The sequence below is a fragment of the Tamandua tetradactyla genome, chromosome 6 (assembly GCF_023851605.1).
Source record: "Tamandua tetradactyla isolate mTamTet1 chromosome 6, mTamTet1.pri, whole genome shotgun sequence".
NCBI classification, from domain to species: domain Eukaryota; kingdom Metazoa; phylum Chordata; class Mammalia; order Pilosa; family Myrmecophagidae; genus Tamandua; species Tamandua tetradactyla.
In genome coordinates, this window is record NC_135332.1 from 30,973,783 (window position 1) to 31,001,558 (window position 27,776).

The 27,776-nt window shown below is 37.4% G+C and overlaps 1 protein-coding gene and 1 pseudogene across 5 annotated transcripts; one reads left to right on the forward strand and one right to left on the reverse strand.

Moving 5' to 3' along the window:
• KAT7 (lysine acetyltransferase 7) lies at positions 1-27,776 on the forward strand. 5 transcript variants are annotated; one of them, XM_077164718.1, is made up of 15 exons: positions 2-192; positions 2,555-2,702; positions 4,975-5,151; positions 6,472-6,711; positions 10,333-10,415; positions 12,826-12,915; positions 14,396-14,494; positions 17,139-17,249; positions 18,823-19,014; positions 21,380-21,469; positions 21,694-21,834; positions 23,010-23,103; positions 24,691-24,837; positions 25,422-25,528; positions 26,179-27,776. In XM_077164718.1, the coding sequence occupies exons 1-15, from the start codon at positions 178-180 to the stop codon at positions 26,278-26,280; spliced, it is 1,836 nt and encodes a 611-aa protein (XP_077020833.1). In that variant the 5' UTR covers positions 2-177; the 3' UTR covers positions 26,281-27,776. The 5 variants fall into 5 exon arrangements, with proteins under 5 accessions (XP_077020835.1, XP_077020833.1, XP_077020836.1 ...); XM_077164717.1 differs by lacking the exon at positions 2-192 and adding an exon at positions 1,024-1,157; XM_077164720.1 differs by lacking the exon at positions 12,826-12,915 and having other exon boundaries at positions 1-192.
• LOC143689336 (U2 spliceosomal RNA) lies at positions 16,581-16,710 on the reverse strand (annotated as a pseudogene).

A 27,776-nucleotide genomic window follows, 5' to 3' on the forward strand; every position in this document is an offset into this window, starting at 1 on the left:
CCTCAGCCCGCGGCGCCTGCGCAGAAGACTCTCGACGCTGTGAGGCAGGAGGCACTTGGGATCGTCCGCAGGATTGGGACTGCTACAGAGGCCGCCACGGAGCCCGCCGGAGCCACCGTTCCTACTGCTGCTGCCGCCGCTGCCCGGATCGGAACCGTCGGGCCGCAGCCGCCGGCGATGCCGCGAAGAAAGGTGAGAAAAACGAGAGGGGAGGGATGGCGGGTTTCTGAGGACAGTCGATTGAGCAACGTGATGCAGCTAGCCACGCTTCACAGTGGTTGGGGACCAACTTCCTGCTCCCCCAACTTAGCTCAGCAACCCTCTCTTCCGTCTGTACTCGATAGAAGAATGTGGGCCCGACCCTGGCCTGGGCCTATGCTTGCTACTATTCCCGCCCTCTGCTTGGCTGGATCGGAGGCGTTCTGATCGCTAATTGGTTGTTGAAACATCGAGACGTATATTGATTGGCTGGTGATACCGCCCATTTGGATCCAACGGTCACCTCCCCGCGTGCGGGGGCGGTGTCTGGGCCCGGCCTTACCGCGCTCTAACTGGCTGTAGAGAACTATCCCTCTTCTCTTGATTGGCTGTACTTGGCAGTCTGTCCCGTGGGGGCGCAGTTTAGCAGGACCTCTATTGGGCGGCACGGGACCCCTCCCTTCTGGGTGGGGATGCTGATAGGTGTAGAGGCGGGGTTTTTAAGGCTTCCTTTCTTTCCGGGGTGGGGGGGGCGAGCGGGGGCGGTGACAACAAAGCAGAGGACTCGGTGCTGTGGAACCAGTGTCCGCTCTCAAGGGATCCATTCAGGCCTATTGAGTCTAAGTCTTAATTTTTCTTTATGTCTTTAGCTCAGCAGCGCCTAGAAAATGCAGTTTGTAAAAGCAGAAACTTTCTAGAATTAGAAGAGAGTTAAAGGATTACCTAGGAACCACCCCGTCTCTCTTTTTACAACTGAGCAAACGGAGGCCTAGTAGTAGTGTGCCCAAAACCACTCTTAAGTGAGTGCAATGGCAGAGCCAGGACTAAACAACAAATCTAATTTGGTTGAAGAAAGGTTTGACTGCTTGTTATTGGCTGGCTTGCTGGGGATTGGAAAACTACTTAGACAATCCCTAGTTTAAGGGACTCGCAGTCTCATGAGGAAAACATACAGAACGGTAAGACAGTCTATGCATTCTCTAAGTGGAGAAATATGTAATACAAGGGCAGTGGGAAGCAGTTAAATCTGCTCTGGAGTAAATGGGGAGTATATTGGTGAAAGCCTGGGTAAAGCTGGGAAGGAATGTTCAGAGGTGATCAGGGGTTGAAATATCTGGATAATTGAACTAGATGATCTTTAGGACTCTCCCTCCATCCATTCTGTGACTCTGTTCTGTGGCCTCCATTTCTGCACAGACTTTCAAATTAAAAATATGTATTATATTTAAGGTCTCCTAAGATGACCTAGAGTTGGTAGGTGGTATTTATCTTAAGGCTCACCAAATGCAGGAATAGTGTTGGTGCATTGGAATAGGTCCACCATCCCCCTTCTGCAATTCCCAAATACAAATATCTTTGGAAAATTTAAGTTTTATAGCAATTTATTTGGTGTCAAAATCTGTCTTAAACTGTCCAGCAGCTATTTATGTTTTTTATATATCGCATTTAGTGTTACTGTTTTCACATTTTGCTGCAGAAATATTAATATGCTTGATTATAGGCTTTATTTGTATGTGAAGTAGTCTCTTTCCAATAATCTAAGAAATAATGAATAGCAAACTCAGCTGGACCCAAGCATTTTGAATAAAGGATTAGGGATTTGTAGTTCAAAGCTCTGTATTTTAGTAAATATTCTCCTTTCTCTGATTAAAGGATATAGTGTTAGTGCTCAGTTGATAAAAATTATCTTTATGGCTATTCACTCCTGAGGAAGCTAATGATTGACGAATAATTTTTAGGAAAACATTATTTTAAAAATCTGTTTTTTAATATCCCCAACTTTTCACATGCAAGCTGCCTTTTCCAGTCCTTTTAGAGAAACCTTTACGGGGAGAGGACATAAGAAAGAGTTTCTTTCTTTTTCTCTTTCTCTGGAAGTTCTCTTGGTAACATAGTTGAGGACCATGATATTTTGAATTAGCACATGGTTTCTTAACATATGATAGCTGTTTGTGGAGATTTAGAACAAAGGTAACCTGAAGTCGAATGGATCTTAGCCAAACATTTTTCTTACTGATTTGGACTTTCCATGTGCATTGATACATCAGCCAGACCATTTTTGAGTTGGATACTTTTGTTATGCTTATCTCCAAATGGATTAGTTTCAGAATTAGTGATAATACAGTAAGAGTTAATTTTTTGTTTATTTAACAAAAGTACCTTATTTGTAGGTTACCTGTTTAAATGTTCTTAATAAAGGCTAGTTGACTCTAGGCTGGCGGAGGAATTGTATCTGGAATCCTTTCTGAGGTAGAGCTTGGTGTTTTCGGCATCATGGTTTGTTTTATTTCCACTGTTAACACGATCCTATAGTTTAAATACTTCTGTGCTAATGTCTGGATCTATGGTGTTACAGAGGAATGCAGGCAGTAGTTCAGATGGAACCGAAGATTCCGATTTTTCTACAGATCTCGAGCACACAGACAGTTCAGAGAGTGATGGCACCTCTCGGCGATCTGCCAGAGTCACCCGCTCCTCAGCCAGGCTGAGCCAGAGTTCTCAAGGTAAAAGGCTTTGTTCTCTCTGACCACTCACAGCTGACCATTGGTCAGTCTGTTATTGTGGTAGTTAATTTGGAAACTGGTCCCTTATCTTGGTATAGATGTCAGAAACTGGTGAAATGCAGAATGAATAACTGTATATGTATCAGGTCTTTAAAAATGGTTCTGTTGGGGGTGCCATCCAATTTGTAGACCCAAAGGAACTATGACATAACGTGACATGTTAGAGTGTGCCATGATGTATGTCATAAGTCATTTAATTTTTTTAGACTACAGTTTTCCCTTCAGTAAAATGGGAATATTACCGCTTCATTTTCTATCACAACAGTTTAGGTTTAGGGACTTAACATAGTATCTTTAATCTATAGTTGAAGGAGCCTAGTACTTCTGAAACCATATTTAGTTGTGAAATATAGTCAGATACACACTTAATAAATACAAATGTACCCAAACATCATTGTGTAAATACCCAGAATTTGGGGGGAATAGTAAAAAATCTAGACTCTCAGAGTTGGAAGGAAGTTTAGGTTCTTTAGTGCCATTAGCCATCTGTACTTGGATTTGGAAGGCACCCTTGACTTCTGCTTCTACTCTAGAATTCCCTGGGGAGGAAAGAAGGTTGAAATGTGCAAAGCTGATGATCGGTAGGAGATACAAGATTAAGAAAAGAAAAATTATAATATGCTTTGAGTGCTGATTTGATCATTGCTAAATGCATGTTGCAAAACAGAGAAAAACTTCAATTTTTCAAGCAAGAAAGAGGGAATATTTTCTCAACAGCTGTCTTTAATTTTTTATTTTTAAATTTAAGAGTTTAAAGAATAGCTGTCTTTGATTTTGCAACTTTTAAGTTTTTTTCTACAATGGCAGTATTGATAAATGCCTAGTATAATTCAAATACTATGCTATGTAGTAGGATGCAGTGATGGAAAAATTATGTTCTTGCCCTCAAGGTAGGGCAGCCAACTAAGAACAGGTCTCCCAGAATGAGATCTTAAAGGATCAAGTAGGAAATGATGGGCTTGGTGTTCTAGGCAAAGGGAACAGCATTTTGCAAAGGAAGAGGCATAGGATTCTTAGAAGATGTCAGTGGTCATGCCCTGGACATCTGAAAGTTGTAAATACTTGAAACAGCTAGAAAATGTATGAGGTCTGGGTCTCTTTCTAGTTACTGTACTTCATTACTAGGGAATTGCTTGACTCCTAGGGGTTGCATTTGCAGTGTAATTTTTGTAAGGTGGCCTTCTCTAAGGCAAAACATAGACTACATTGAGAATGGAGCCCCTTGGAGGTGTACAAACTGACAAACTTTCTGAGTGCTAGCTTTATTCATCTCAAAGTTTGAGAGTTCCGGTTCTCTTCTTTGGAGAATCTGTAAGATTTATGTATTAGGAAATTTGTTTAAAATGTGACTTAATTTTTGCTTTGTATTTCTTTTATTTCATGATCAGTTGGAGAAGTAAAGCCTACTGTGTGCTTCAGAATAGGTTTTGTCATTCAAAAGTATTTAAAGGGCAGTGCAATGGTGGCTCAGAGACAGAATTCTTGCCTGTCATACCAGAGACCCGGGTTTGATTTCTGGTGCCTGCCCATGTTTAAAAAAAAGTATTTAAAAAGCTGTATTCTTTCTTTTGATTAATCTATTATGATTTTGCTTAAGACTATCAGAGGGCAATCAGGAAGAAAAAAATGAATCCTAAAGGAGGGAAAATATTTGTATATTGTTATACTTCAGTAATAGAACAGCTGTTTTATGAGCTGGGGTATATTAGCTCAGACCTTAAGTAGAAGGAGGGATCTGGAGCCTTCTCAACCACAGATGAAAGCATGAATCAGGGAAGAAAGAAAGGATGCAAATAATATTTATAAGACACTTCTGTGTACCAGGAATCAAGTTAAATGCTTAACATTCATTATCTCATTTATTCCTCACAACAACCTTATGAGGAATGTGCTACTATTGTTTTCCCTATTTTTAGATCAGGAAGCACGCTTTGGAGAGATTTAATTTCCCCAAGATGCCACAAGTAGTTGGAATGGTGGAGTGAAATTTAACCAAGTTTAGCCTTGATTGCAGAACCTAAACTATTACTGCTACCCTATATTGTATCTCTGTACCTGAGCTCTAGTCTCTTTTGCTTATATTTTTATAGATGTTTTAAAGGCTTGTTGTATTTTTTAAAATATGAAGAAGAGAAGGAGGAGTCTGTGAAATAAAACAGATTTCCTTCTTTTTTTCTCTAATTGTTTTATTATCTTTTAAAATTGGGTTCAGATTCCAGCCCTGTTCGAAATTTGCAGTCTTTTGGCACTGAGGAACCTGCTTATTCTACCAGGAGAGTGACTCGTAGTCAGCAGCAACCTACCCCAGTGACTCCAAAAAAATACCCTCTTCGGCAGACTCGTTCCTCTGGCTCTGAAACTGAGCAGGTGGTTGATTTTTCAGATAGAGGTGAGTGAGTATGGTATGATTTGGACTCATTACAGAGCTTTTATTCAAGTCTTTTGAGGAGGGCTTGGGGCAACTGCAGGTAGATGCCTAATACCAGCAAAGGTTTAAATTCAGCTAGGTGTATGCTATTTGCCTGATTCCTTTCTTCTGTCTTACACAGTAGCGTAAGACAGTAGCGTTGGTAGTAATGGATTCTTGGGACCCACAGTAGCTGGGGTATATTAGCTCAGACCTTAAGTAGAAGGAGGGATCTCAACCACAGATGAAGAAGGCATGAATCAGTTTTCTTAGAGCCGTGCTTGTTAATCCATTTGTCTCTGAATTTCTGAGTAGAGGTTGCAGATTGCTGAGCTTTTTCTAACCTGCCAACATGGTTGGTTGGTTTGTTAGATTATGTGTGCTTTTGTACAGAGTTTAAATGTTCTAAAAGCTATATTGCCAGTTTTTGAAAATAAGGAGATTTCATAGAAAAGCCTGGATTTCTAATCTCGTTTAAAAAAATGGAAAGATCTGGGAACACTGGGTAGTCATTCCCTCACAGCAGTAATTGGCTGAGCTCAGTAGTAGTTGTTCCTGTTTGATGGAGAGTGAGCTAATCATTTGCCATGGTCCATACCTGCTTCACTCCTATGTGTTACTCACCCAGCCCTGGTAGGCCTTTGGTTTGCAACTACTAACTTAAATTCTGGAATTTCAAGCTTGGCTTGTTAGATTACCAATGAGCTAACTCAGAGTCCACATTCTATTTATACTCTCCCACTAGGCCACCTCAGTGTCATCTAGAAAGAACCATTTTCATTTATCTTATGCAGCTCCTGGTAGGAGAGTAATATGATAATTTAAAAAAATTTACTTTCATCCAATGTTTTTTCTTTAATTTTTTTTTAAGTTGAGCAGTTGTAGATTTACAGAAAAATCATACAGAAAGTATAGAGTTCCCATATTCCTTCCCACCCCTACTGTCACCCCCAGTTTGTTATTAGCATTTTGCATTAGTGTGGTATCTTTGTTACAATGAAAGACAGTATTATTACAATTGTATTATTATTTTCATCCACTGATTACTCATGGTTGGGGTCTTAAGGGGAACATAGACAAGCGAAATATATTAGAAAAATTCGGACTTGATTTTAAGTTGCATAAAAAGGATGGTGTGTTGGTATCACTTTTCATTTTCCACTTAGCCTTACAGCAGATAGTAGCTAAAAGTTACTGGCTAAATCATAGAAATAGGATCTGGGAAACCCATAAACTCTTTTGAGTAATAAACATAAATACATGAACTCCATTTACAAGTTCTTCCAATCACATTTGCTTTAGAAACTAAAAATGCAGCTGATCATGATGAGTCTCCACCTCGAACTCCAACTGGGAATGCACCTTCTTCTGAGTCGGACATAGACATCTCCAGTCCCAACGTATCTCATGATGAGAGCATTGCCAAGGACATGTCCCTGAAGGACTCAGGCAGCGATCTCTCTCATCGCCCGAAGCGCCGTCGCTTCCATGAAAGCTACAATTTCAATATGAAGTGTCCTACACCAGGCTGTAACTCTCTAGGTTAGTGTGCCCAGGCTTCGTAACACCCTGTATTCTGTGGTTGTCTTTGGAAATGTTCTGTGTTCTGTTGTGATCCAGCTTCTTAGGCTCTTCAGTGGTCGTGTGCTCAATGAGTTGCCCACTTGAATGCAAGCATTTCTACTTCCTGGCCTACCGTCCATAATAATAACTTTTTTCTGATCTCTTTACAAGGAAATTACCATAAATTATGCAGTTAGGTAAGAGTTTTCCCCAGTGAAAACCCTGTTCTTTTTCTCAACAAAAAACAGAATGGAAGACCACTTATCTTCAAATATCTCGTTGTATGAAAAATAGTACAAGCTTAATGAGGTCTGTGGAAGCATAAGCTGATATAGAATTGTGGTTGTGTGATCCTAGCAATTAAGAGAAATCGTAAAAGTAATTTTTTTCTCAAGAAGCTGCAACACTAATAGGGTACATGTGAGATCCTGGCCTTTTGTGACTTCAGTAGTTTTGGTCTTGTGGCTTTGTGTACTGAATAAGTAAAAACAAGATAAACTATTCTTTCTCAGTTAAGTGAATAGCTCTTTGTTTTCTTAAGACTGACTTTTTACCCCTTATTATATTGCCTTAGGAATTCTTGTAATGGTTTTAATCTTATATGTGCTTTTTTGGTGAGCTTAGGTGGCAGATGCTGGGCTTAAAGTATCTAGGGTTGGAGAGCACTGACTGGGAGATAAGGGACCTTATGCTCCTGAGTCTGCATTACACATTCAGCTTTTGAATGTGGCCGTCAGGTTCAGAAAAAGGCCTCCTTTGGAGGCTAGCAGTACATTATTTATTTATTTGGATTCTTGTAATTTATTTGGATTATTTCCTAATAATAGCTGCAGTTTGTTGTATAATTTCAACTTATCAAAATGCATATAAAGAGCAAAAGTTCCTCTGAATTCCATTATCACCACTCAGAGATAGTTGTTTCAGGCCTAAAGTTGATTCCATTTGGGACAAGTAATAAAAAAACTAAGAATAGACAACATTCTATAAACACTAGTATCAGAGATGGCTAATATACTTTAAGAAGGGGAGATCTGCTTGCCACACAGCAGAGAAAGGAACTTTCCTCAATTTTTGCTAATCATTATCCATGCATTCCTATATTGTTACTTTTACTTTACTTACTATGTTTAATCAGTCATTCATCAAATATTTATTGAACGTTTGCCATGTACTAGACACTGTTAAATTCTGGAAATGCAGCTGTGGACCTGTCAAGAGTCCCTTGCCCTCATCAAGTGTTAAGTCCAACTGGAGAAGGAAAAGCAGGTAGATAAATTAATGTATAAAACATCAACTGGAGATAAATGCTGTGAAGGAAAATAAAGCAGCGAGTGCCCAGAGGGTAGGATGTTATTGTATATATATGGTGGTCAGAGAATGCCACTCTGATATAGTGACATTTGAGCAGAGAACTCAAAGAATTGAGAGAGATTGAGTATGAGTAGGGGAGTGGCAATTGCAGAGGCTATTTGCTTAACAGGTTTGAGAAGTACTTAAGGGCCACCATGCCTGGGACCAAGTAACCTGGGTGGAAAGGAGGAGATTAAGTCAGAGTGGGGGCCCTGTTAAGTGTCATGTATGCCCAGGGCTTACCCCCTTGATTGGGTGGAACATAGGGTAAATGTGAATCTTTTGCATCAGAGGAAAATTTACGTTAAATTTTGGTTTTAATATATTGGTGGAGTTTGAAAAGTATGAACCTGAGCTCCCCAAATCGTTCCTGATCCTATTTCAAAACAATGTGACTTTCTAAAAAATTTTAATATAAAAATATGTGTGAAAAATTAAAACTTACAAAAGGGTTTGAAGTGCATAAGTAAAAGCACTCATACTTTCAGAACCATATGCCCTAGATGTATAGCTACCATTGGTAGATTTTATGAATGCTTCTAGAAAGTCTGTATACATACATAAGCACATATATATGTGTACATATATCTCTTTTTTGCTAATGAAAGGAAAAATACTTATACGGTGGTTGTATGTCATGCATATTTTTTATTTTTGGCACTTAGAGTTCCATCTTTTTAATGGATACTGTGAATTCCATTGTATTAATAATCATTTAAATGGTTCCGTATTGATTGACACTTAGATTGTTTCTCATTAGCTTTTTTGAACATTTTAGCTCTTCTGAGCTTTGTACGTATGTATTTTCTAGAAAATCTGTGGGGAAAATTCATTGAACTGGAATTGCTAGGTCAATAGGTCCTCTATCTCTCTTTAAAGTTTTTGATATGGACATGTTAGATCTGTTTTAATTTTCATATTGTAAAATAAGACATGAGACAGAATTATTTACTCAAAAGTATTGGATACAGAATATTGAAAAAATGGCCCACTGTAGCAATGGCTCTATACATTTTATGCCTGGAGTTTGATCACTGAGTGTAGTTTTCTATGTCCAAGATAAATGGTATGGATCTCCAAAATTAACATTTTTAATAATATAGTTACAAAGAAATGGTAGCCTGTGTGTTGAGATTAATTCCCCCCCCCCCCCCCCCCCAATATTTGGCCTGGTTTTGCCCTTTAAAGCTTACTCTATAAATCTTTTTGTTTTTGTTTTTGTTTTTGCATGGGCAGGCACTGGGAACTAAACCTGGGTCTCGGGCATGGCAGGCGACAACTCTGCCACTGAGACACCATGGCCCGCCCTACTCTATAAATCTTATGGTATACTTTTTAAAATCCCTGTATCTCCTTTACCCAAAATTAAATGTCTTTTTTCCATGAAAGGTAGAGATTTCTGTGGACTTGGAAGTCACCTTAGCTAACTTTTTATCTCATAAGCATTGTTTCATCATCCTTCTCAGACTTAGGTATTTTGTAAACCTCTTGGTTGAAGAGATGTATAAAAAGGAAGTACTTTCAAAAACCCCATAAAAAAATGGAAAAATGAAGAGAAACCCCTTTAGATAAAATGAGCTTCTGTGTTATCATTAACATATTCCCTTCCTAAGAAAGCCTTGTGCTAACTGCCTGTTTAAAAGTTTGATTATAGAAGAAGCCTAAGTCACTTGTTTTGTTTAAATGAAACAAAAATCCCTTAGAAAAAAAGTTTATTATATCTTGTTCAAAATTATCAAAATATATTTATTTTTATAATAGAAAAGGCCATTCTTTCTTGATTTTTCAGAAAATTTATTTTGGCCATTTAAAGGAGTTAAGTTCAGATTGGCTCATCCTGCATAATAGAAAGAAAATTTATATATATACATATTTATAAATTTATACATATGATTTTATTAATATTGCATAGGAGAATTAAATTTCATCCACCAAAATAATATGTTCCTGCTTGTGATTTTATGCCTTTATTATATATGTTCAGCTTTATGATATTTCAAGTGGAAGAAACTGCTATTTATATTGAACTTACACAAGTTTGTTCCAAGATTGACATCCTGTGGAAGAAAAGAGTTTATAGTGTATGTAATTTGTGGCCCTAACAGCATTTACTTTTGGCGGATTCAGTCTGTGATCAGGCATATATTTGATTAAACTGATCTAGCCCAGAACAGGATTGTTGTAGCGAAAATATCTCTTTCTAGGTTTAAATCGTCTTCTAGATTGAGCTCAAGTTTTTCCCCTTAACAGGACACCTCACAGGAAAACATGAGAGACATTTCTCCATCTCAGGATGCCCGCTGTATCATAACCTCTCTGCTGATGAATGCAAGGTAATTGGATTCTCTTCATTTAGTCACTGAGGATTTACTGAGTGCTTCCTGTGCCAGGTGCTTTGCTAAACACTGGGGATACAGTGGTGAGCGAGATGAGCAGAATCCTCGATCTTATATTCTAGTGGGGGAAACATAATAAAAAAGAAAAACAAGAAACAGTTTTAAAAATATATGATGGGTATATTTTGAAAGAAATTAGCAAGGAGAATAACATCAACCTCTAGTGCATTGACTTGAAAAACTGCTAGGGACCTCTTCCACAATAAATAATTTGCATAAATGTGTGATCTCAATATTTATGCATTGATTTGAACTCCTTTCCTCTTTTTCTGTCCATTTGTGCTAAATATTTCTCCCTTTTGTACTCTCAGTCTGGCCTACTCTTGGCTAATTCTTTTAAATTTCTGAAAAATACAGCTCTTGTATTATCTTTGGGTTTTGGGATAAAGTACTTAGGGGTAGAGCCTAGGATTCTATCTTCTCTGTTATTGTGTGGGCTGCAAGGATGGAACCAAATAACTAATTATGTGAAGCAAGAGTTGAAATATTTTAAATGATTGTTCAGGTATTATTAGATCAAAGTATTATTGCTTTTGTTGCTTCTGTTATTTTGTTAATGAGGCCAGCATCACAGGTTTATTCTTGTCTGTGCCCGTTTAATTCTGAGAAAAATTAGATTCCCTAGCTAACATGAATTCTCCCCTGTTGAGGAATTTGTTCCCTTGTTTTCAAGTAGACCACAGGGGAAACATTTCCTTACTGTGTTTTGTCTTTTAGCAAAATAATATACTTTCAAAATGCCAGTATGGATTTTAAAGTCAAGGATCCTTATTCTTGTTTTTTCTTCTTTCTGAATCTTTTAAATAAGCAAGGAGGTATCTTCTACTCTTTGTGCAAGACTAAGTGGTGGGTCTTGCAATTTTCTATTCATTTTGAGACCAGGTCAACACAGGGGAGGAGCTCTGTGAACATCTGTACTGCTGTCTGACGAAACATTAGGGACTTCTTCCTCTGAAAATAACTGATCCCTGAGTTTTTGAGAATTGTCCTCTGCTACTTGTCTTTAGATTAAAGTTCTGATACTTCAGATAGTTTTACATAAATATCTTACTAAGTTATAACTTTTTAAATTGTTGCCTTGTAGCAAAATGAACGTGTTGTCATAAGCAATTTATGTTTTAAAAAAGAGAAAATTTTCAGTTTGGGAAGAAAATGCTGAAAAAAGCAAAATGTTTCTATCCTGATTTTTCCCCCACTTCCTCCCCCCCCTTTTCAAGGGGAGCTAGGCTGAGCGTAATCCATATCTTTAACTACTAGAACATGTGCTTGGAGAATCAAGAGAATTTCTGAAAGATGATGTATTTTTATTACATTTAAAATGCCACATGGAAACATTGACTAATTCCTCACATTTATTCAAAGCTCTAGAGTTTCTAAAGTACCTGCATATCCTTGATTGTTCTGAATTTCCCAGTACACTGTTGAGATCGTGATATTACCATTTTTATCCAGTCATATGTATCTGTGGCTGCATGTGCCAAACATTGTTACTAAGATAAAAGACTGCCTTTGAGGAACTCCTAAGGGAAGGCAACATAAACATGAATTAATTAATAACTAAATTTCATAAAGTGATAAATGCTGTGAGAAACAAGAATGAAGTATAGAAAGTGACTTTTGGGGAAATGTGGTGTAGCACTGCTTTTGCTAGAGTGGTTAAGGCATATCTGAGAATTGGCATTTGATGTGCTATGTAGATGACGGCAAATAGGCAGTAGTGTGAAGATCTAGAAGTAGAGAGAATGCTCTAAGTAGAAGGAATAGTGTTCAAGTTTTTGACGTGATCAGCTGTTTAGATAGTGTTGCCGTTTATTGATAAGGGGAAGATTTGGGGTGAAGCAGATTTGTAAGAGTCAGTCGTTCTGTTTTGACCATGAGTTTTAGTGAAGTTGAATAGGTAGTTGGATATATGTCTTCACTTACCATATGATTGAATTGAAACTATTGGAGAGCTATTATGGTTTGTCTAAGTTCATATTACTAGAATGAAGTGTCTGTATAGACTTGAACCCAAGTTTTCTGGACTTTTCTTTGTACTTCTTTACTCTATTCTTAATCCATTGTATAGTGGAAAGAGTCCAGTTTAAGAGTTATCAGAGTTAACTTAAGTCTTAGCTTTACCACCATTTAGTGGTAATGATTTCACTTCTTTGATTCTCAGTTAATGGCTGAGAAAATGTAAAATATGTAAAGTTTGTTTTATCTATTTCACGTAGGGATTGTGATAATAAATGTGAAAACCCTTTGAAACTAAAAGTACAGCCTAAATCAAGGGATTATTATTGTGTTTGTGCTTTTAATGTAGTCTAGAATCAGGCGGATTTATTGACGTTGTTGACGGTTGCAGGTGAGAGCACAGAGCCGGGATAAGCAGATAGAAGAAAGGATGCTGTCCCACAGGCAAGATGACAACAACAGGCATGCAACCAGGCACCAGGTAATGGGCCTTGTTAAAGCTCTGGCCATACACAGTTTGAGATCCATTTCTTGGATCTCCTTTGCCCCATAACTGTCTTTAGGCGTGTCCATGCCTATTTTTCCCTATGGTACATCTAATAACTGATTTTCCATTTGTAAACTCAGAATGATATTTGTTTTTTCAAGTACTAAATGTTCAGAAAACAAAACTTATTGAGGAATGATTCTATTTATAATAATGATACTAATAATAGAAAGATAGTCCTGATTATTTGAAAGTTTGCACTTACTGTTCCATTTCCTCATTTTGTATCCATTTTTTTAATCTATTGTACTTGGACTTCAACCCCTCCACTCTGCTGGCAGTTTCTAAGGTCACTAGACTTCTTTGCATTTGATAGTTGTTGACTATGTCATTTTTCTTCTACTTCACTCTTCCCTTGGTTTCCAGGATGTCTTTGTCCTCCTTGTCCTTCCTCTCTGAACATTCATGCTGTGTTAGTTGCACTTAATTCCTTGTTCCTGCCTAATACTTTTAGTCTTTACTCTTGCTGTGTTTCTGCTAGAACTCTCTACCTGCACCAAAAAAGAAGAGATTTTATTTATCATTCAAGGCCTTGAGCAACTCTTATTTATTCTAGGAATTCTTCCTAAATCTTTCTCACCATTAATGAATTTCTTCCTTATATACTCCCATTGTAATTTGCTCAAAATGTTAGTTTACCCCTTGTTGCATTATTTTTATATAGTTCATCATATGATGTCATTTTGTGGTTATATTAGGGTGGGGAGCAGAGGAAGCATGGTTTTGAGGGAGAAGTTTGGGCTTTGGAGGCCAGCAGATCTGAATTTGAATATCGTGGTTCTGTTAGTCTAGCTGTACAGTCTTGGGCGGGTTGGCTAACCTCTCTAAATTTTATTTCTTTGTTAATAAAATGGGGTTACTAAAACCTACCTAAAAGGGTAGTTAGGGAGTCAGCTACATTATGTGTATATAGTACCTATCCCCAGTGCTTTGCAAATAATAAGCACTCCATAAGTGATAGCTGTACTTTTTATCATTATATTGGGTTCTATTCTTATTCATTTTACCTATTTTTATTCACTTTTGTAGGAGCATTTTGTATCACTGCTGACCAGAATGCTACTGGAAAACAATAAGCATTCAGTGAATGATTAGTGAATTAAAATAGTCTTTATTTTATTCCTGTTGCTTTGATGGCGACTTCCATTCTTCACTAAAGTCGTTTGGGTTAATTAGTAAAATAAGGTTCCCTTCCTGAACTTACTAACTAGCAGTTAAGGGTAGTAGTGGTCTGGGTCCATTTTGGAATTTTAAAATTGCCTTAGTGTTTTCAGAATACTGCTACTGACGGACAGTTTCTCTTGGTTTGAGTTACACTTTCATTTTTTTCTTTTTTTACTTTCAATTTGAAGCTTACCTTCTAGGTAAGCTAGTTTTCTAGGTAGCCTTTCAGTTCTCTCTATTATCCTTCTAGGCACCAACAGAGAGACAGCTGCGATATAAGGAAAAGGTGGCTGAACTCAGGAAGAAAAGAAATTCTGGGCTGAGTAAAGAACAGAAAGAGAAATATATGGTGAGGAGAAAGAAGTTAAATATTTGATTAATGTGACTTTTAGATATATTTGATCATTGTGAATTTCTAAACTTCTACCTTTCAGGTTTGCTATTTGGTATTCTCTAAAGGAGAAAGACTCTTCTCTGGCAATTAGAGTTTACTATAACCCCCCCCCCCACACACACACACCAAATGAGCTGTTGAAAGTGGAAATAGAAGGTCTTAGAAAAATAAATATAATACGAATTAGATTTTTTTAAGAAAAATTGCATTTTCTAGTTGTTTGTGTCACTATAATATTAAAGGGTTAAGTTCACTCATTAGAACAGATAGCCTAAGAATGGAAATTTCTGCCTAAAGAAAAATTCAAGTCAAACAGTAGTCCACTTATTTTAATGGAAAAATAAAATTCCTATATGATAAAAGACATTAATTAAATGATATTCTAGAGTAGGTCTTTTAATAGTATTTTTACATTTTTTTCTGGTTATGAAAGTAATGCGTGCTTGTAATAGAAAATAAGGAGCAGTTAAGAAAAATATACAGTGGCATTACTCTCTGCAACATAAAGGTAACTGAGATTAGCATTTGCCACACATCCTTCTAGCTTTTTATATGTACAAAGAAACTTTATTTATATAACTAGGATCTTAACTATGTGTTCAACTTTGGATTCTTTTTTCACTTACACATCTAGAACTCTTTCCTCATTTTTATTAAAAACCTTTCCAAAATGTGTATAAAATTTAAATTTTAAGGTAAAGATTTATTTTATTACAAACGTATTAATACTTAATGTTGGAAATACCAAAATATAGTGGAGAAAAAATTCCAATAAAAATCACCCTCCAAATAGAAATTACTGTTAACAATTTGTTATGTGTCGTTCTACTCCTTTTCTGATGTGCGTATTTATTTATATTTTCATAGAATTGGAAGTTCATTTATTTAATTATTACAATAAATCAAATACATGGTTTCTGAAGACAGATAGTCAAAGCATGGTTTCACTAAGACGAAAATATGCCAGACTCTATATTTACTTTTTGTAAAAGGACAGTCATCATTGTCTGTCTTGAAATGATAATCTTATGAATAATAAATAAAGGCCAGCGTGAGATGGATAGGACTGTGAGATGAATTTTTTTTAACTAAACATCTACATCAGACCATTTTGGGTTTGCTGTTGATGCTATTGTAGATGGAGGATTCTAGGAGTGGGCTATAGAGAACCAGGCTGTGTATTAACCCTGTTCAGTGTTTTCATCTGCAAGTTGAGTAGAAGTATAATAATTAATAATCATACCATTTATTAATACTTAGGTGCTAGGCGCTGTGTTTATGTTGTTCTAAGTGTGTTTTTTCCTTTAATCTTTGTAAAAACCCTTTATGGTGGATGGTGTTTTATCTGTTTTGTAGATGTGTAAACTGAGGCTTAGGTAATTTGGCCAAAATCATAGCGTTAAGAGTATCTTGAAATAAAAGCATCTGCATGTTTTCTATCTTAACTGCTTTCCAGTAAAGTGGGATAGGTTATTCAGTAACCTTCTTGGTAAAAACAATGAAAAACATTGAAAAAGTATGGGATAAAATTTTTTTGTAAGCTTTTCTTTTTTTTTTTAACTTCTTGAAACTAGAAGAAATAGCTAATACTTGTAACCTAAACCTTAGATGACAGTATCCAATTTCAAACATATATACATCAGATGGGCCCAAATTAACTTGAAGAAATTTTAATACAGATAAAGGTACTAGTGAATGGTTCCTTCTTATGCTAATGTATGTGTGAAATCTATAATGTTCTTGTTGGGATGAGCCATCCACTCCACTTAACAGCCATTGTCTTCCATTCTTTGGGTGGGAGGTGGAGTCTAGAACAGAGTGGGAAGGGCTAGAAACAAAGGTTTAAAGGGGAATTTTCTTTTACGGAATTTCTTTCCTGGGAAAGTTTACTTGGAGTGGTTGCTATGGTAAGATTTGAAACGTATTTAAAACTGGATTATTTTTATACTTCTAATTTTCTTTGACTTTTTCTTTTCCTTAATATTTAGTAAAGCATTTTTTAGAGTCCAGCTCTCTTTTCCTGTGCACTTGGACTGGAGTTTTAAAGTAAAAATATTTTGGTAGTCTAGTGCCTAACAACTACCTGGAGATTTTCCTTCCAGTCTAAAATCATAGACTCTAAGATTTAAGAGGTACTACACTTGATCTTAGCCAAAAGGCCGAGAAGCGATAGGTTTAAGAGGTACTGTGTATATATATATTTTTAATCAGGGAGTATCTGCCAGGTTTCTTGTAGACTTAAGGATTAATAAGAATTTAGACTGCCTCTGGGTTTGTTGTATTTTATTTGTACTGTCATGCGCATTTTCAGATGAAGAAATGAAGGCATAGAGTTCTGATCCTTGAGATAGAAGAAAATAACTCCATTTAGAAGGTGTAGGAGCTCTTCTACTCCAGATTCACTAGGGTAGGTAGTGGGTATCTCTGGCATTATAAATAGTATGTCTTGTGCTGAGTTCCTAGCACCTAGTATAATGCCTGGCATATAGTAGGCACTAAATAGATAGTTTGTGGGTATGTTCGGCCCTTTGTTTGGCATAGATTGAAATGAAGTAAGATGGAATTCTTAGAGAGTATCTCACTCGGGTTCTTTTCCTAGGAACACAGACAGACCTATGGGAACACTCGAGAACCGCTCTTGGAAAACCTGACTAGCGAGTATGACTTGGATCTTTTCCGAAGAGCACAAGCCCGGGCTTCAGAGGATTTGGTAGGTATTAGAACCTCCAAACTGAGGACTACTTGTGGAAGGCACTTAGAACTGCCAAGAAAAATTATTAGGAGTCAGTTTGTTGGGAATTAAGTGTGCCTTGCTGCTTTCTCCTCCCCTCAGCTGTCCTTTTTCTAGACTGCCCTTTCCTTTCATATTTAAAACTCATCACCCCTCCTTCTTTCACTTATCCCTTAAAGTTTTTCCCCCCCTTTTACTCCAACTCCTGGAAAACCTGTTTGGCTTGAGATGGTAAAGCTGGATAAAACGAAAGGTGCCCCTTTGTCTTAGTTGGGTAATTTGCAATTTTGAGAACCTCCAGACTGGAAGATGCTCCTCTGTTCCCCTCTTAACCCAGACAGGAACTCTCACAGCCCAGCAATACATTTACATAAGAGACTAAAAATAACAGTGAGGAGAAATAATGGAAGGGCTATTGATAGGAATTTTAGAATTAATTAATTTTTAACACAGTCAATATTTGATGTGTTAAGGTGGTTTTCTGTTCTGATTCTTATTTACAATTAATTTTCACCTCACCTGCCTTGGGTGTCCTAGGCAGAATTTTTAACAGCTTTGCTTTAATAAAATTCTGGTGATTACATTTACCTCTGACTTAATAGATAAAATGTGTTCAAAGAATCTTAATTTGTAAAGTGAATCTCATCTTCCCTTTTGTTCTATTATAACAAATACTTTGTTTAAAAAAAATCCTCTAGTAGGAGAATTTAGCTACCGTTGACTATCCAGGGCATGGTTAGCTGCTGCTTTTGGTTTTCTTGATCCTACTCTGGAACCAGAACATTCTCAAGACTAGCATTTCACAACTCTCTACCTGGTTATTCTTAAAAATTATTTCTGTAGGGTGCACGGGTGGTTCAGTGGTAGAAGGCTCACCTTATGTGCAGAAGACCTGGGTTTGATTACTGGGCTATGTACCCCCCAAAAACTATATATATTTCTGTAGCCAATTCATAGCCCCTGAGTAGAAATAGATAGCAAGACTATTTTCTACTTTATAGATGGTACATTCCAGAATTATATTGTTATCAACATTTCAAAAATATATTTTAAAAACCCAAGTGGGAGAGTTGCCACTGTGGTTATGTCCTACTGATCCACACAGCTTTATATAAAACTAATGCAGATGAGCAAGGCACGTTCCAGATAGTCTTTTCTGTTTAGTTTTTAGAATGTTTTAAAAGGGTGGGTGGGGAGTTTATATTTGTGGTGGTTTACCTTTATAATTCAGTTTGATTCAGACTGATAAAAATGCAGTTTTATCGAAGACTCCTGATGTTAGAGTTGAGACCCAGTGTTAGGGAACAGAAAAACCACTCATGTTGAGACATTTACTCCCAGCATTGTAGATAGTTTTCTGTAAGCCTGTGTGGTTATCCCTACCCATGTAGCTGCCTGTAGTGCAAGTGTCTTGGGGGTAGAAGCCAAATCTGTCTGATGTTTTCATAGCCTAGCATAGTGGCTCACACAATCAAGAGCTTAAAACAGGCTTTTAAAACAAAGATGATGAATTCTAATCCTGCTTTGAATTCTGATTTCTTCTTGGCAATAGGAGAAGTTAAGGCTACAAGGCCAAATCACAGAGGGGAGCAACATGATTAAAACAATTGCCTTTGGCCGTTATGAGCTTGACACTTGGTACCATTCTCCCTATCCTGAAGAATATGCACGGCTGGGACGTCTCTACATGTGTGAATTCTGTTTAAAATATATGAAGAGCCAAACAATACTCCGCCGACACATGGTAAACTGTCTGGGTTCCAATGCCATGACTCTCAAGTATAGTCTCTCAAGATTTTGTCCTAAAGATGAATTTATCCAGGCAACTCTCAGTGGTCCACAGAAATGGGAGGAAGAAGGCTGTGACAATGACAGCCATGTTCCAGGGCAAATTTATGCAGCCTGAGGCATGACTAGTGCTGGGGGCATCTGAAGTAGCTGATGGCCTTTACCCACATCCAGTTGTGTGTATCTCCTTGACTTTTTTTCTGCTCTTTACTCTTCATTTTTTCCTTGGGATATGAATTATCCTTGCCTATAAGTTTTATATGTCCCACCCAAGATGAAAGTAGACTTCATGAGACAGGGCAGGGACAACATTGTGGTTCACCTTTGTATCCCTAGCACCTAGCCCAGGCAATAGATTAAATGTGTGTTGAATGAATACTTACTTAAAGGAGATGGAGTAGCGACAAAGTATGAAATTAACAAAAGGAGTCCTTCTGTGCCTTCTACCTCAATAACGAGCATTCTCTCCCTCCTGTTGTTTAGTACTTTGTAGTTCTTAAACAGTCTTCCTATTAAAAAGGAATGAAGATTTGAATCTCATTGTGTTGTTGACAAATGTGTTTACTAGTTTTGCAGCTTTAAGCCAAATTTCTTTCCCTAATTGTGGAATGAAAAGATTTGTCTTAAAGGGAATTTCTGTCATGAGAAGGGATGGAGAAAGACAAAGGGGGTGGAGATTATCTTTCTAAAAGAGAAACCTTTCTTTTTCTTGTTGCTAAAGTCACAACATAATTTTTGCTCTAAGGTATTTTATAGTGTCTCTTCCATCTTTATTTCCCAGAATTTCCATATACTAAGTATATACAACCTCAACTTCCTATGATTCTGTCATTATACTTCTTTCCCCTGTTTAGTGATACTGTTTCTTTGTGCGTCCCCAACTCTGCACTGTCTTTAGCTTTGGGGCCCAGAACTGCTGTTATGATAAAACCCTCCAGGCTCTAGCACACTTGACTTGAGATGGGAACAGAATGTTGGCAGGGAGATGACAGGCAATGACTGGTAGAAACAGTAGAGCACAGGAGATGATGGTATCAGAAAGAACTGGACACAGACACAGATTGTAGACCATGAAGATAAACTAAAAATAAGGTTTTATTGTGTGAAATTGACTGGTGTTTTTATTCATATGAACTGCTTACCATTTATACCTTTTTCTTCCTCTTGTGATACTAACCAATGAAATAGCCAAAAAGGGCAAGAATTGCAAGTGTGGAGTTGGGGTGGAGAACAAATTCTGAATGATTTGAGGACCAAATAAACATTCTGAATATTTGAAGATCTATATTTATACAAGTTTGAAAAATTGAATTTCAGGAAATACAAATCTGTTTTAATCCATGTCTCTTCTTATTCCTTTTGCGTCAGGTGTAATCGCTGAAATGGCATTTCTTTGGCTTGATTTCTATTTCTAAGCAAATAATTGTTGTATTGATTTGGTTATTGTTGGAAAAAGCCAGCATGAGTAAAGGGGTGGAGGTAGGAACAACAGGTGGAGCATTCTTAACAATCCCAGTTAATAAATATTTGAATTTATACTTACAATAGCGCATGACTCTTGGGTTGATAAAAAGAATTGGGATAAAATTCGTTTAATAGAAAATGCCCCATACACATTTCAAGAATTTCCCTATTTGTAGCAATAGCTGAGTGACTGCATTAAAACTATTAACATTTGAATAAGGAAAATGCTATCTTGTGTCCCTTGTGGCCAAGAACACCCTCTTACCCCCCAGCTTCCTGCTACTCACTCAGGCTGCCCTGTCTTTTTTAGCCACTGAAGGGCTCACTCCTATTTCTTTGTATGACTAAATACTTTGGGGTAGGAGTGGGGAAGCATAGTTTTTATCATTGTAGATCTATTTTCTAATCTGAAAAAAGGCCATTCATAATGGTTAAGTAGTAATAAGAAGCTGCTGGTAAAGTTGAAAGTAAAGTACCTAGCAACTCTAAGCTGCTGGAAGTAAGCTGCTTAAGTATTTCCTGTTGGTGTGAGGTGTTTTATAATAAGCAAGGGTATTTTTCTTCATCTGGTTTTTATATAGTGGATGATTTTAATCTCCTGGGCTGAAACAGTGCCAGAATATAATCCAGAAAACTTGTTCCAAACTGCTATAAAAATGTCATAAGTATATTGTGATAACTTTGGAAGCCTTTGTTTGTTGTACTGGAAAGTTTTCTGCTTTGCTTTGCTGCATGTTCTCAAATGTGTTCAAATGTCCCTCAGCTCAGTTAACTAAGTTTGACCTGTGATTCCTTTTACCTTTGGAACAGCATTTTGTCGGCAGGGTTTCCCTGATGTGAATCGCCTTCTTTTGCAGGCTAAGTGTGTGTGGAAACACCCACCTGGTGATGAGATATATCGCAAAGGTTCCATCTCTGTGTTTGAAGTAGATGGCAAGAAGAACAAGGTAAAGACTGATGACTTAAGAAAGAGGGGTGGTAATACTATGCATTCACAGGTTTCAGAAGTGTATTTTGTCTATCACATTTTGTAAGGAAGATAGAACTTTTCTGTTGGCCAAAATACACAATTTCTGTTTCATGAACAATGGTATTATCTTTAATTTTAGGCCTTTATCTGATAAACTTAGGTCACTGGCCCACACATGTACTCTGTTTTCTCTGCTTCCAGATCTACTGCCAAAACCTGTGCCTGTTGGCCAAACTTTTTCTGGACCACAAGACATTATATTATGATGTGGAACCCTTCCTGTTCTATGTTATGACAGAGGCGGACAATACTGGCTGTCACCTGATTGGATATTTTTCCAAGGTCAGCAGGATCTGGAGATTAAGAATCTGATGACCAGAGCAGGGTGATTGATGTTGGCGTCTGTGAGCTGATAACTCAGTCACAGGAAGAGGTGGTACCCTGAGCAGTCATGACATCCCTTCCTTTAAAAAAAAAAAAGTAAAGTAAAGTTACATATAAAAGGTTGCTTAAGGAAAATCTGCATTTCTTCATTGAAAACTTCTAGCTTGTTCATTTCTGGATTTGTGGAATAGAACAATTTTATCAGTGTAATTCACATACCACACAATTCACTCACTTAAAGTATACAGTTCAGTGGCTGTGTTCCTAGTTGTGCAACCATCAACACTACAAAAAGAAAACCTAAACCTATTAGCCATGATTGTATTTCCCCAACCCCTCCCAGCCCTAGACAACCATTAAGCTATTTTCTGTCTCTATAAATTTGTCTATTCTGGATCTTTCTATAAAGGGAGTTGTGAAATAGGTGATCTTTTGTGATTTTGATTTTTAAAATGTTTTGTGATGCAATTTAAATATTTTTATGTGCATAACACAACATTTCCCATTTTATGACTTCTTTGATCCCCTTCCAGAATGGAGTTGAAGCACTTTTCTTTTCTTTTCCATAGGGTTTCTTCCCTTCTCTAGCAGGCAGCCTCCTTTTGAATAGTTGTTTTCACGAGGGCTGCTGTATCCTGACTCAGCAGTCTTAACCTTTTTGCCCTGTTCCATAATGGTAAAGAATCTAGAACTGGCCATCTTAGAGATGAGTAGATCTCTGCTTCCAGATCTACTGCCAAAACCTGTGCCTGTTGGCCAAACTTTTTCTGGACCACAAGACATTATATTATGATGTGGAACCCTTCCTGTTCTATGTTATGACAGAGGCGGACAATGCTGGCTGTCACCTGATTGGATATTTTTCAGGGAAACCTCTGGGATTAATGGCTTTAGCCATTATAAAGCTGTGAGCTTGACAGCTGCTCCCCAGTACTAGCCAGGTATTTTGCTAGCAGTCTTTTTGTTTTTTTTTTTTTTTTGATTATAGAAGTTGTAGATTTACAGAAAGATCCTGCATGAAATACAGAGTTCCATATACCTGTCCCCAAGCAGTCTTGTTTTATATGTGCTGGTGGTGGCACCTCTGATTACAAACCCTCATGACGTATTCATCTGTTTTCTCTTGATTTTAGGAGAAGAATTCATTCCTCAACTACAATGTATCCTGTATCCTTACCATGCCTCAGTACATGAGACAAGGCTATGGCAAGATGCTCATTGATTTCAGTAAGTGAAATCTCAAAGTCGTAAACTCCACAAGGCAGGGACAATGTGAATATTGTTGTTTGTCATACTATCCTTTGATCTATACGATCTTTGATGTGTAATGGAAGTACACTGATAATTTATTAAGTGAATGAATAAATGGGGAAAAGCCGAACAGTGTTAGTCTTCCCAAAACACATTAAACCCAGTGATTATATGACCAATGAAATATTGGTTTGGTACCTAATTAGTAATATAGAAGATGGTAGAGTAAGCTCTTTAGGATTATCACAGTTTTATGCATATGTGGATAAGGCTTAAAATATGTTCCTGGATGTCAATTTTTAAGGTCTTACTTTGTAAGAGGTAATTCATATACCCGATAGAGGCTTTGAATGGATATTATTCAGTATCCATTCAAAGTGTTATAACATTTTGATTTGAAATTAGAATTCTTAAAATTAGCCTTCTAAGTCTTTCATTTTTAAGTCACTTGAGAAGAAATGGCATAATCCACTGGGGTGGAAGTAAGGGGACAGGGATGTATATCTATGAATAGGTAATACCTTTTTTTTTTTTTGGTAATGCCTTTTAAAAAAAACTTGATATTATGGAAAATTTTCAAACATGCAGAAGTAGAATAGTATAAAAAAAAACTCCTGTACCCATCATTGACTTCATGACACCCAATCTTAAACTATAATCGTACCCTTAATTATTTTGCTGTCTCTAAAAGGTAAAATCTGTTATACCTAAATAATCTTTAAAAAAATTCCTTAATGTTAATTATTTGAATACAGTATTAAATTTTCCTTGGTTTTGTGATTTTTTTTTCAGTCGTATACAGATAAGATTGATACATCAGGATTACTTGATATGACTTATAAAAATCACTTTTTCTTTAATGCAATTTTATTGAGATACATTCACATACCATATAAACCATCCAAAGTATACAATCACCAATACTGGTAAAAATCACTTTTAATTGAAAGTTCCCCCCTTCTTCCCCTTATTTCTTCAATAAATAAAGAGTGAGGAAACCTGTTCCTGGCAGATTACTTGCTTTCCATTATTTCCTTGCTCTTTGTTTATTGAAGAAATTAGGTTAGTTGTCTTGTAGAGTTTCTCCAGAGGATGAACTTTGCTGACTGCATTCCCATAGTTTCGTTTAATATATTTTGTATAAATTGATGTTACATATTAAAACTAGTGGCTTGATCAGATTCAGGGCCTCCCGCACCCCTACTCCTACAACGGTGGTATTAATAATAGTCCGTTAAGTTCAGAGATTTGAAAAATATAAAAACCTATATAATAACAAGGCTTCCCATCTACCTTATTTCCAGTACACAGCTAGAGATAAAGTTTCTAGTGAATCATTCCAGAATTTAAAAATGCCTATTATAAATAAAAATACATTCTTCTCCTTTTGTTTATACAAAGGTGGCATATGAAACAACCACACTATTTCATTTAATGAGTGAACCATAAATGATATGACAAAGTGAATGTATTTTTTAAAACTTCTTCCATGGAGGCACATTGTCCTTGCCATTAGGATGAGATACGCTGTTGTTAGAGAAAGTGTGTATCTGTTCCTGGCAGGTTACTTGCTTTCCAAAGTGGAAGAAAAAGTTGGCTCCCCAGAACGTCCACTCTCAGATCTGGGGCTCATAAGTTACCGCAGTTATTGGAAAGAAGTCCTTCTCCGTTACCTGCATAATTTTCAAGGCAAAGAGATTTCTATCAAAGGTTGGTTTTTGACTCTTAAGAAAGGTTTTCCACTTGTCCATGTTTGTGTTTGTAACCTGCAAAGATATGCTTCATTCTGTGTTTCATCTGCATATGAGAACGGAAGGCCCCCTGTATATGGGCCACCACAGAGACCCTCACTAAAGGTATCTAGAGCATTTGGCCCTTAGGAATGGCTTTATAAATTGTTTTCTCAAATTCAGGATTGCTAGTACCAATTCTTTCCAAAAGTCATGAAAAAGCAAAAACTCCTTTCCTTCAGATGTGTTGGCACATGTAGGAGCTTCAAACTAAGTAAAATGGTTTCTAAGTAGAAACTATCCCTGTGTATATATACAAAGTTGGAAGAATTTAGTTTGGTCTGTTTTTGACCTTGATTTCTAAGGGGCCAAGAGTGATTACCTGTTGTAATATCTCTTTTCTATAGTTACTTGGAATAGTCAGATGAATGCTTTATAAATTCTTTCTGAACATGTTAGGATTGAGTAGCGAAGTACTGGCCATTTGGATTTCCCCTAAGGTAAAGGAACCTTGCTAGGGCAGTCTGTACTTTGGCCAGGTTCTCAATAACCCTACTTTTTCAGAAATTAGTCAGGAGACGGCTGTGAATCCTGTGGACATTGTCAGTACTCTGCAAGCCCTTCAAATGCTTAAGTATTGGAAAGGAAAACACCTAGTTTTAAAGAGACAGGTAAGGTTTTTATCAGCTCCTTGTTCATTACTGGATGTCCCTTGAGGCTTAGCAGAGCAAAGTGGTGGTGGTGGGTAGGTGTCTGAAGATCCAAAAGGTAGCCTTCCTCTTAAATGAATTTCAGTATGTACACCTTTTAATTGGTTTCATTTCTTTAGCTGGCAGTGATGTCTGTGTTGCCTTGATATGCTTATCTCTTTCTTATCCTTATCAGAAGCTATGGATAAGCTCCTGTTTCAAATTTGGGTGATACAAGTTAAGCAGCTCCAGTTATGCAGCTTTATGTTACACAGCACTTACATCGTTTGATTTTCTTAGATTGGAAAAAAATGCCCACATGTAGAAAGGAATCTTTGCAAACTCCAGGGCATGTGGAAGTGGTTTTAAATTTTAACAAATGCCATCCCAACTCAGTGTCCACTTTTAATTTTTTTAGTTGATTCTTGGAGACTGAATAATGATTTTTCATTTCTCACTGAAGGCCTAGTGGGAAAAATTGTTTAGATAGAAAAGCAATTTGTAAATCAAAAGAATATTTAACACATTATTAAACCTTTGTGAGGATCACTTTTGGACCAAGCCATTTGGGAATCCCTATAAAAAAGGCATATTGGTTGAATGTGTATAATTTTTACCATTTTTCTCCCCAGGACCTGATTGATGAGTGGATAGCCAAAGAGGCCAAAAGGTCCAACTCCAATAAAACCATGGATCCAAGCTGTTTAAAATGGACCCCTCCCAAGGGCACTTAAAGTGATCTGTCACTCTGAGCCAGCGAACCCCAGCAGTAAGAATCCATACCCTAGGGATCTGTCTGTCATTTCTGTTGCTCTTGTGATTGGCAAGTACAGTATCCTTTGGGAAGGCCATCCCCCTCAGGACTGTCCTGGCTCCGACCTTCATGTACACTGCAGACGCTGGTTCTGAGGAACTGTTGTTTCGGCCTCAGTGAGGTTGCCTGGATTGGATCTGTGTTGGAAATTCGCAGATCCCTCATAGCACTGACCCAAGGAGTTCTGTTATGGTACTGTACCTGTCCAGTCACTGGTTCTCTCCTCCTATTCTCTAGCCCCATGAGGTTGTGTTGTGTCTTCTAAACTGTTTGTAATAGTGCTTCTTGCCACCTGGTAGCAGACTTTCGAATATGGTTGCCACCACTAGGACCTTTCCAATTACTCCTTACACATGTATTTTGTGGAGGGACAGGGAAGAGGTAGCACTTCTGAATGTGTCTATACTGAAAGGGGTCCATTAATCTAATTTTATATTTTTTTTCCTCCAGTTTTTATTAAATGACATATTTTGATCCATATCAGGCTGACCAGAGCCATATACTTTTGAAGAGTTTCCCAGGGATTACTCTGAATGAGATGGAGAGAATTAAGAGGTGGTGATTCTGTATTTTGAATCTACCTATGGGCAGTGTCTTGGTGGAAGGGAATTGCAGTAGTAAATATTTTCTTCTCTGTTTAGTCCCTGCCCCTTTTTACATTTGCAGATACCAAAATAATTTTCAGTTTTCCCTTTCATGCCACGTTAGTTGGTTAATTATATTGCAATGTTCTTTTCACCTGAACCAATCTGATACAGTTCACCTATACTTCTATATAAGTTGAACTGGGTTTTGTCCAAACGTCCTCAGAAAAGTAGAAAACTTGGAAATCACTTCAGTATCAGTCCACGATTCACCAAGGCAGAGTAGCTACTCTTGCCAAGGTTTTCTTCTCTTTTCAATGGTGCCTCACCCTAGGACTAAAAAGTACTTCTGCCCCTCCATGAATTCCATTTCCTTTTTGGCCTTTGCTGCCATGCCCCTAGTTTCTGGTCTCCTAATTTTGGTGTTCAAGTGAAGGAAGAGATGTTCCCTCTAATTCTCTCTGGCCCTTTATAACCTGCTATCTTGGGGCAGCTTTTGATGTATGACATGTCACCCTTCCCAACTTGGTCTCCTACCACACTGCTGTTTTCTTGTGGAGCCTTCACAGTCCCAAACTCTGGTCATTTGTGCCTTTCTCTTGTCATCTCTGTACACTACTTATATTCACTGTGGGTTTGGGGGTTTGATTTTAAGCATGTTCAGTGGCAGCCCCCTCCAGTTTCAGTGTCACTGTTGAATTTATCCAAAAGCAACTTCAGTAGGGGTTTTCTTGAGGGGTAAAGGCCTTTTACAGAAGCTGAACCCTACCCCACATGTGGTAGAATGTGCTCTTCTATATATACTTCTCAATAAAGCATGTTCTCTGCTCAA

Excerpts from the sequence above, each read along its gene's own strand:
- KAT7 (XM_077164717.1), top strand. The coding sequence starts at position 1,137 with ATGAGGAAAACATACAGAACG. Across the intron at positions 5,152-6,471 it reads GGTTGATTTTTCAGATAGAG|AAACTAAAAATGCAGCTGAT; the intron begins GTGAGTGAGTAT and ends CATTTGCTTTAG. Across the intron at positions 12,916-14,395 it reads GGCATGCAACCAGGCACCAG|GCACCAACAGAGAGACAGCT; the intron begins GTAATGGGCCTT and ends TTATCCTTCTAG.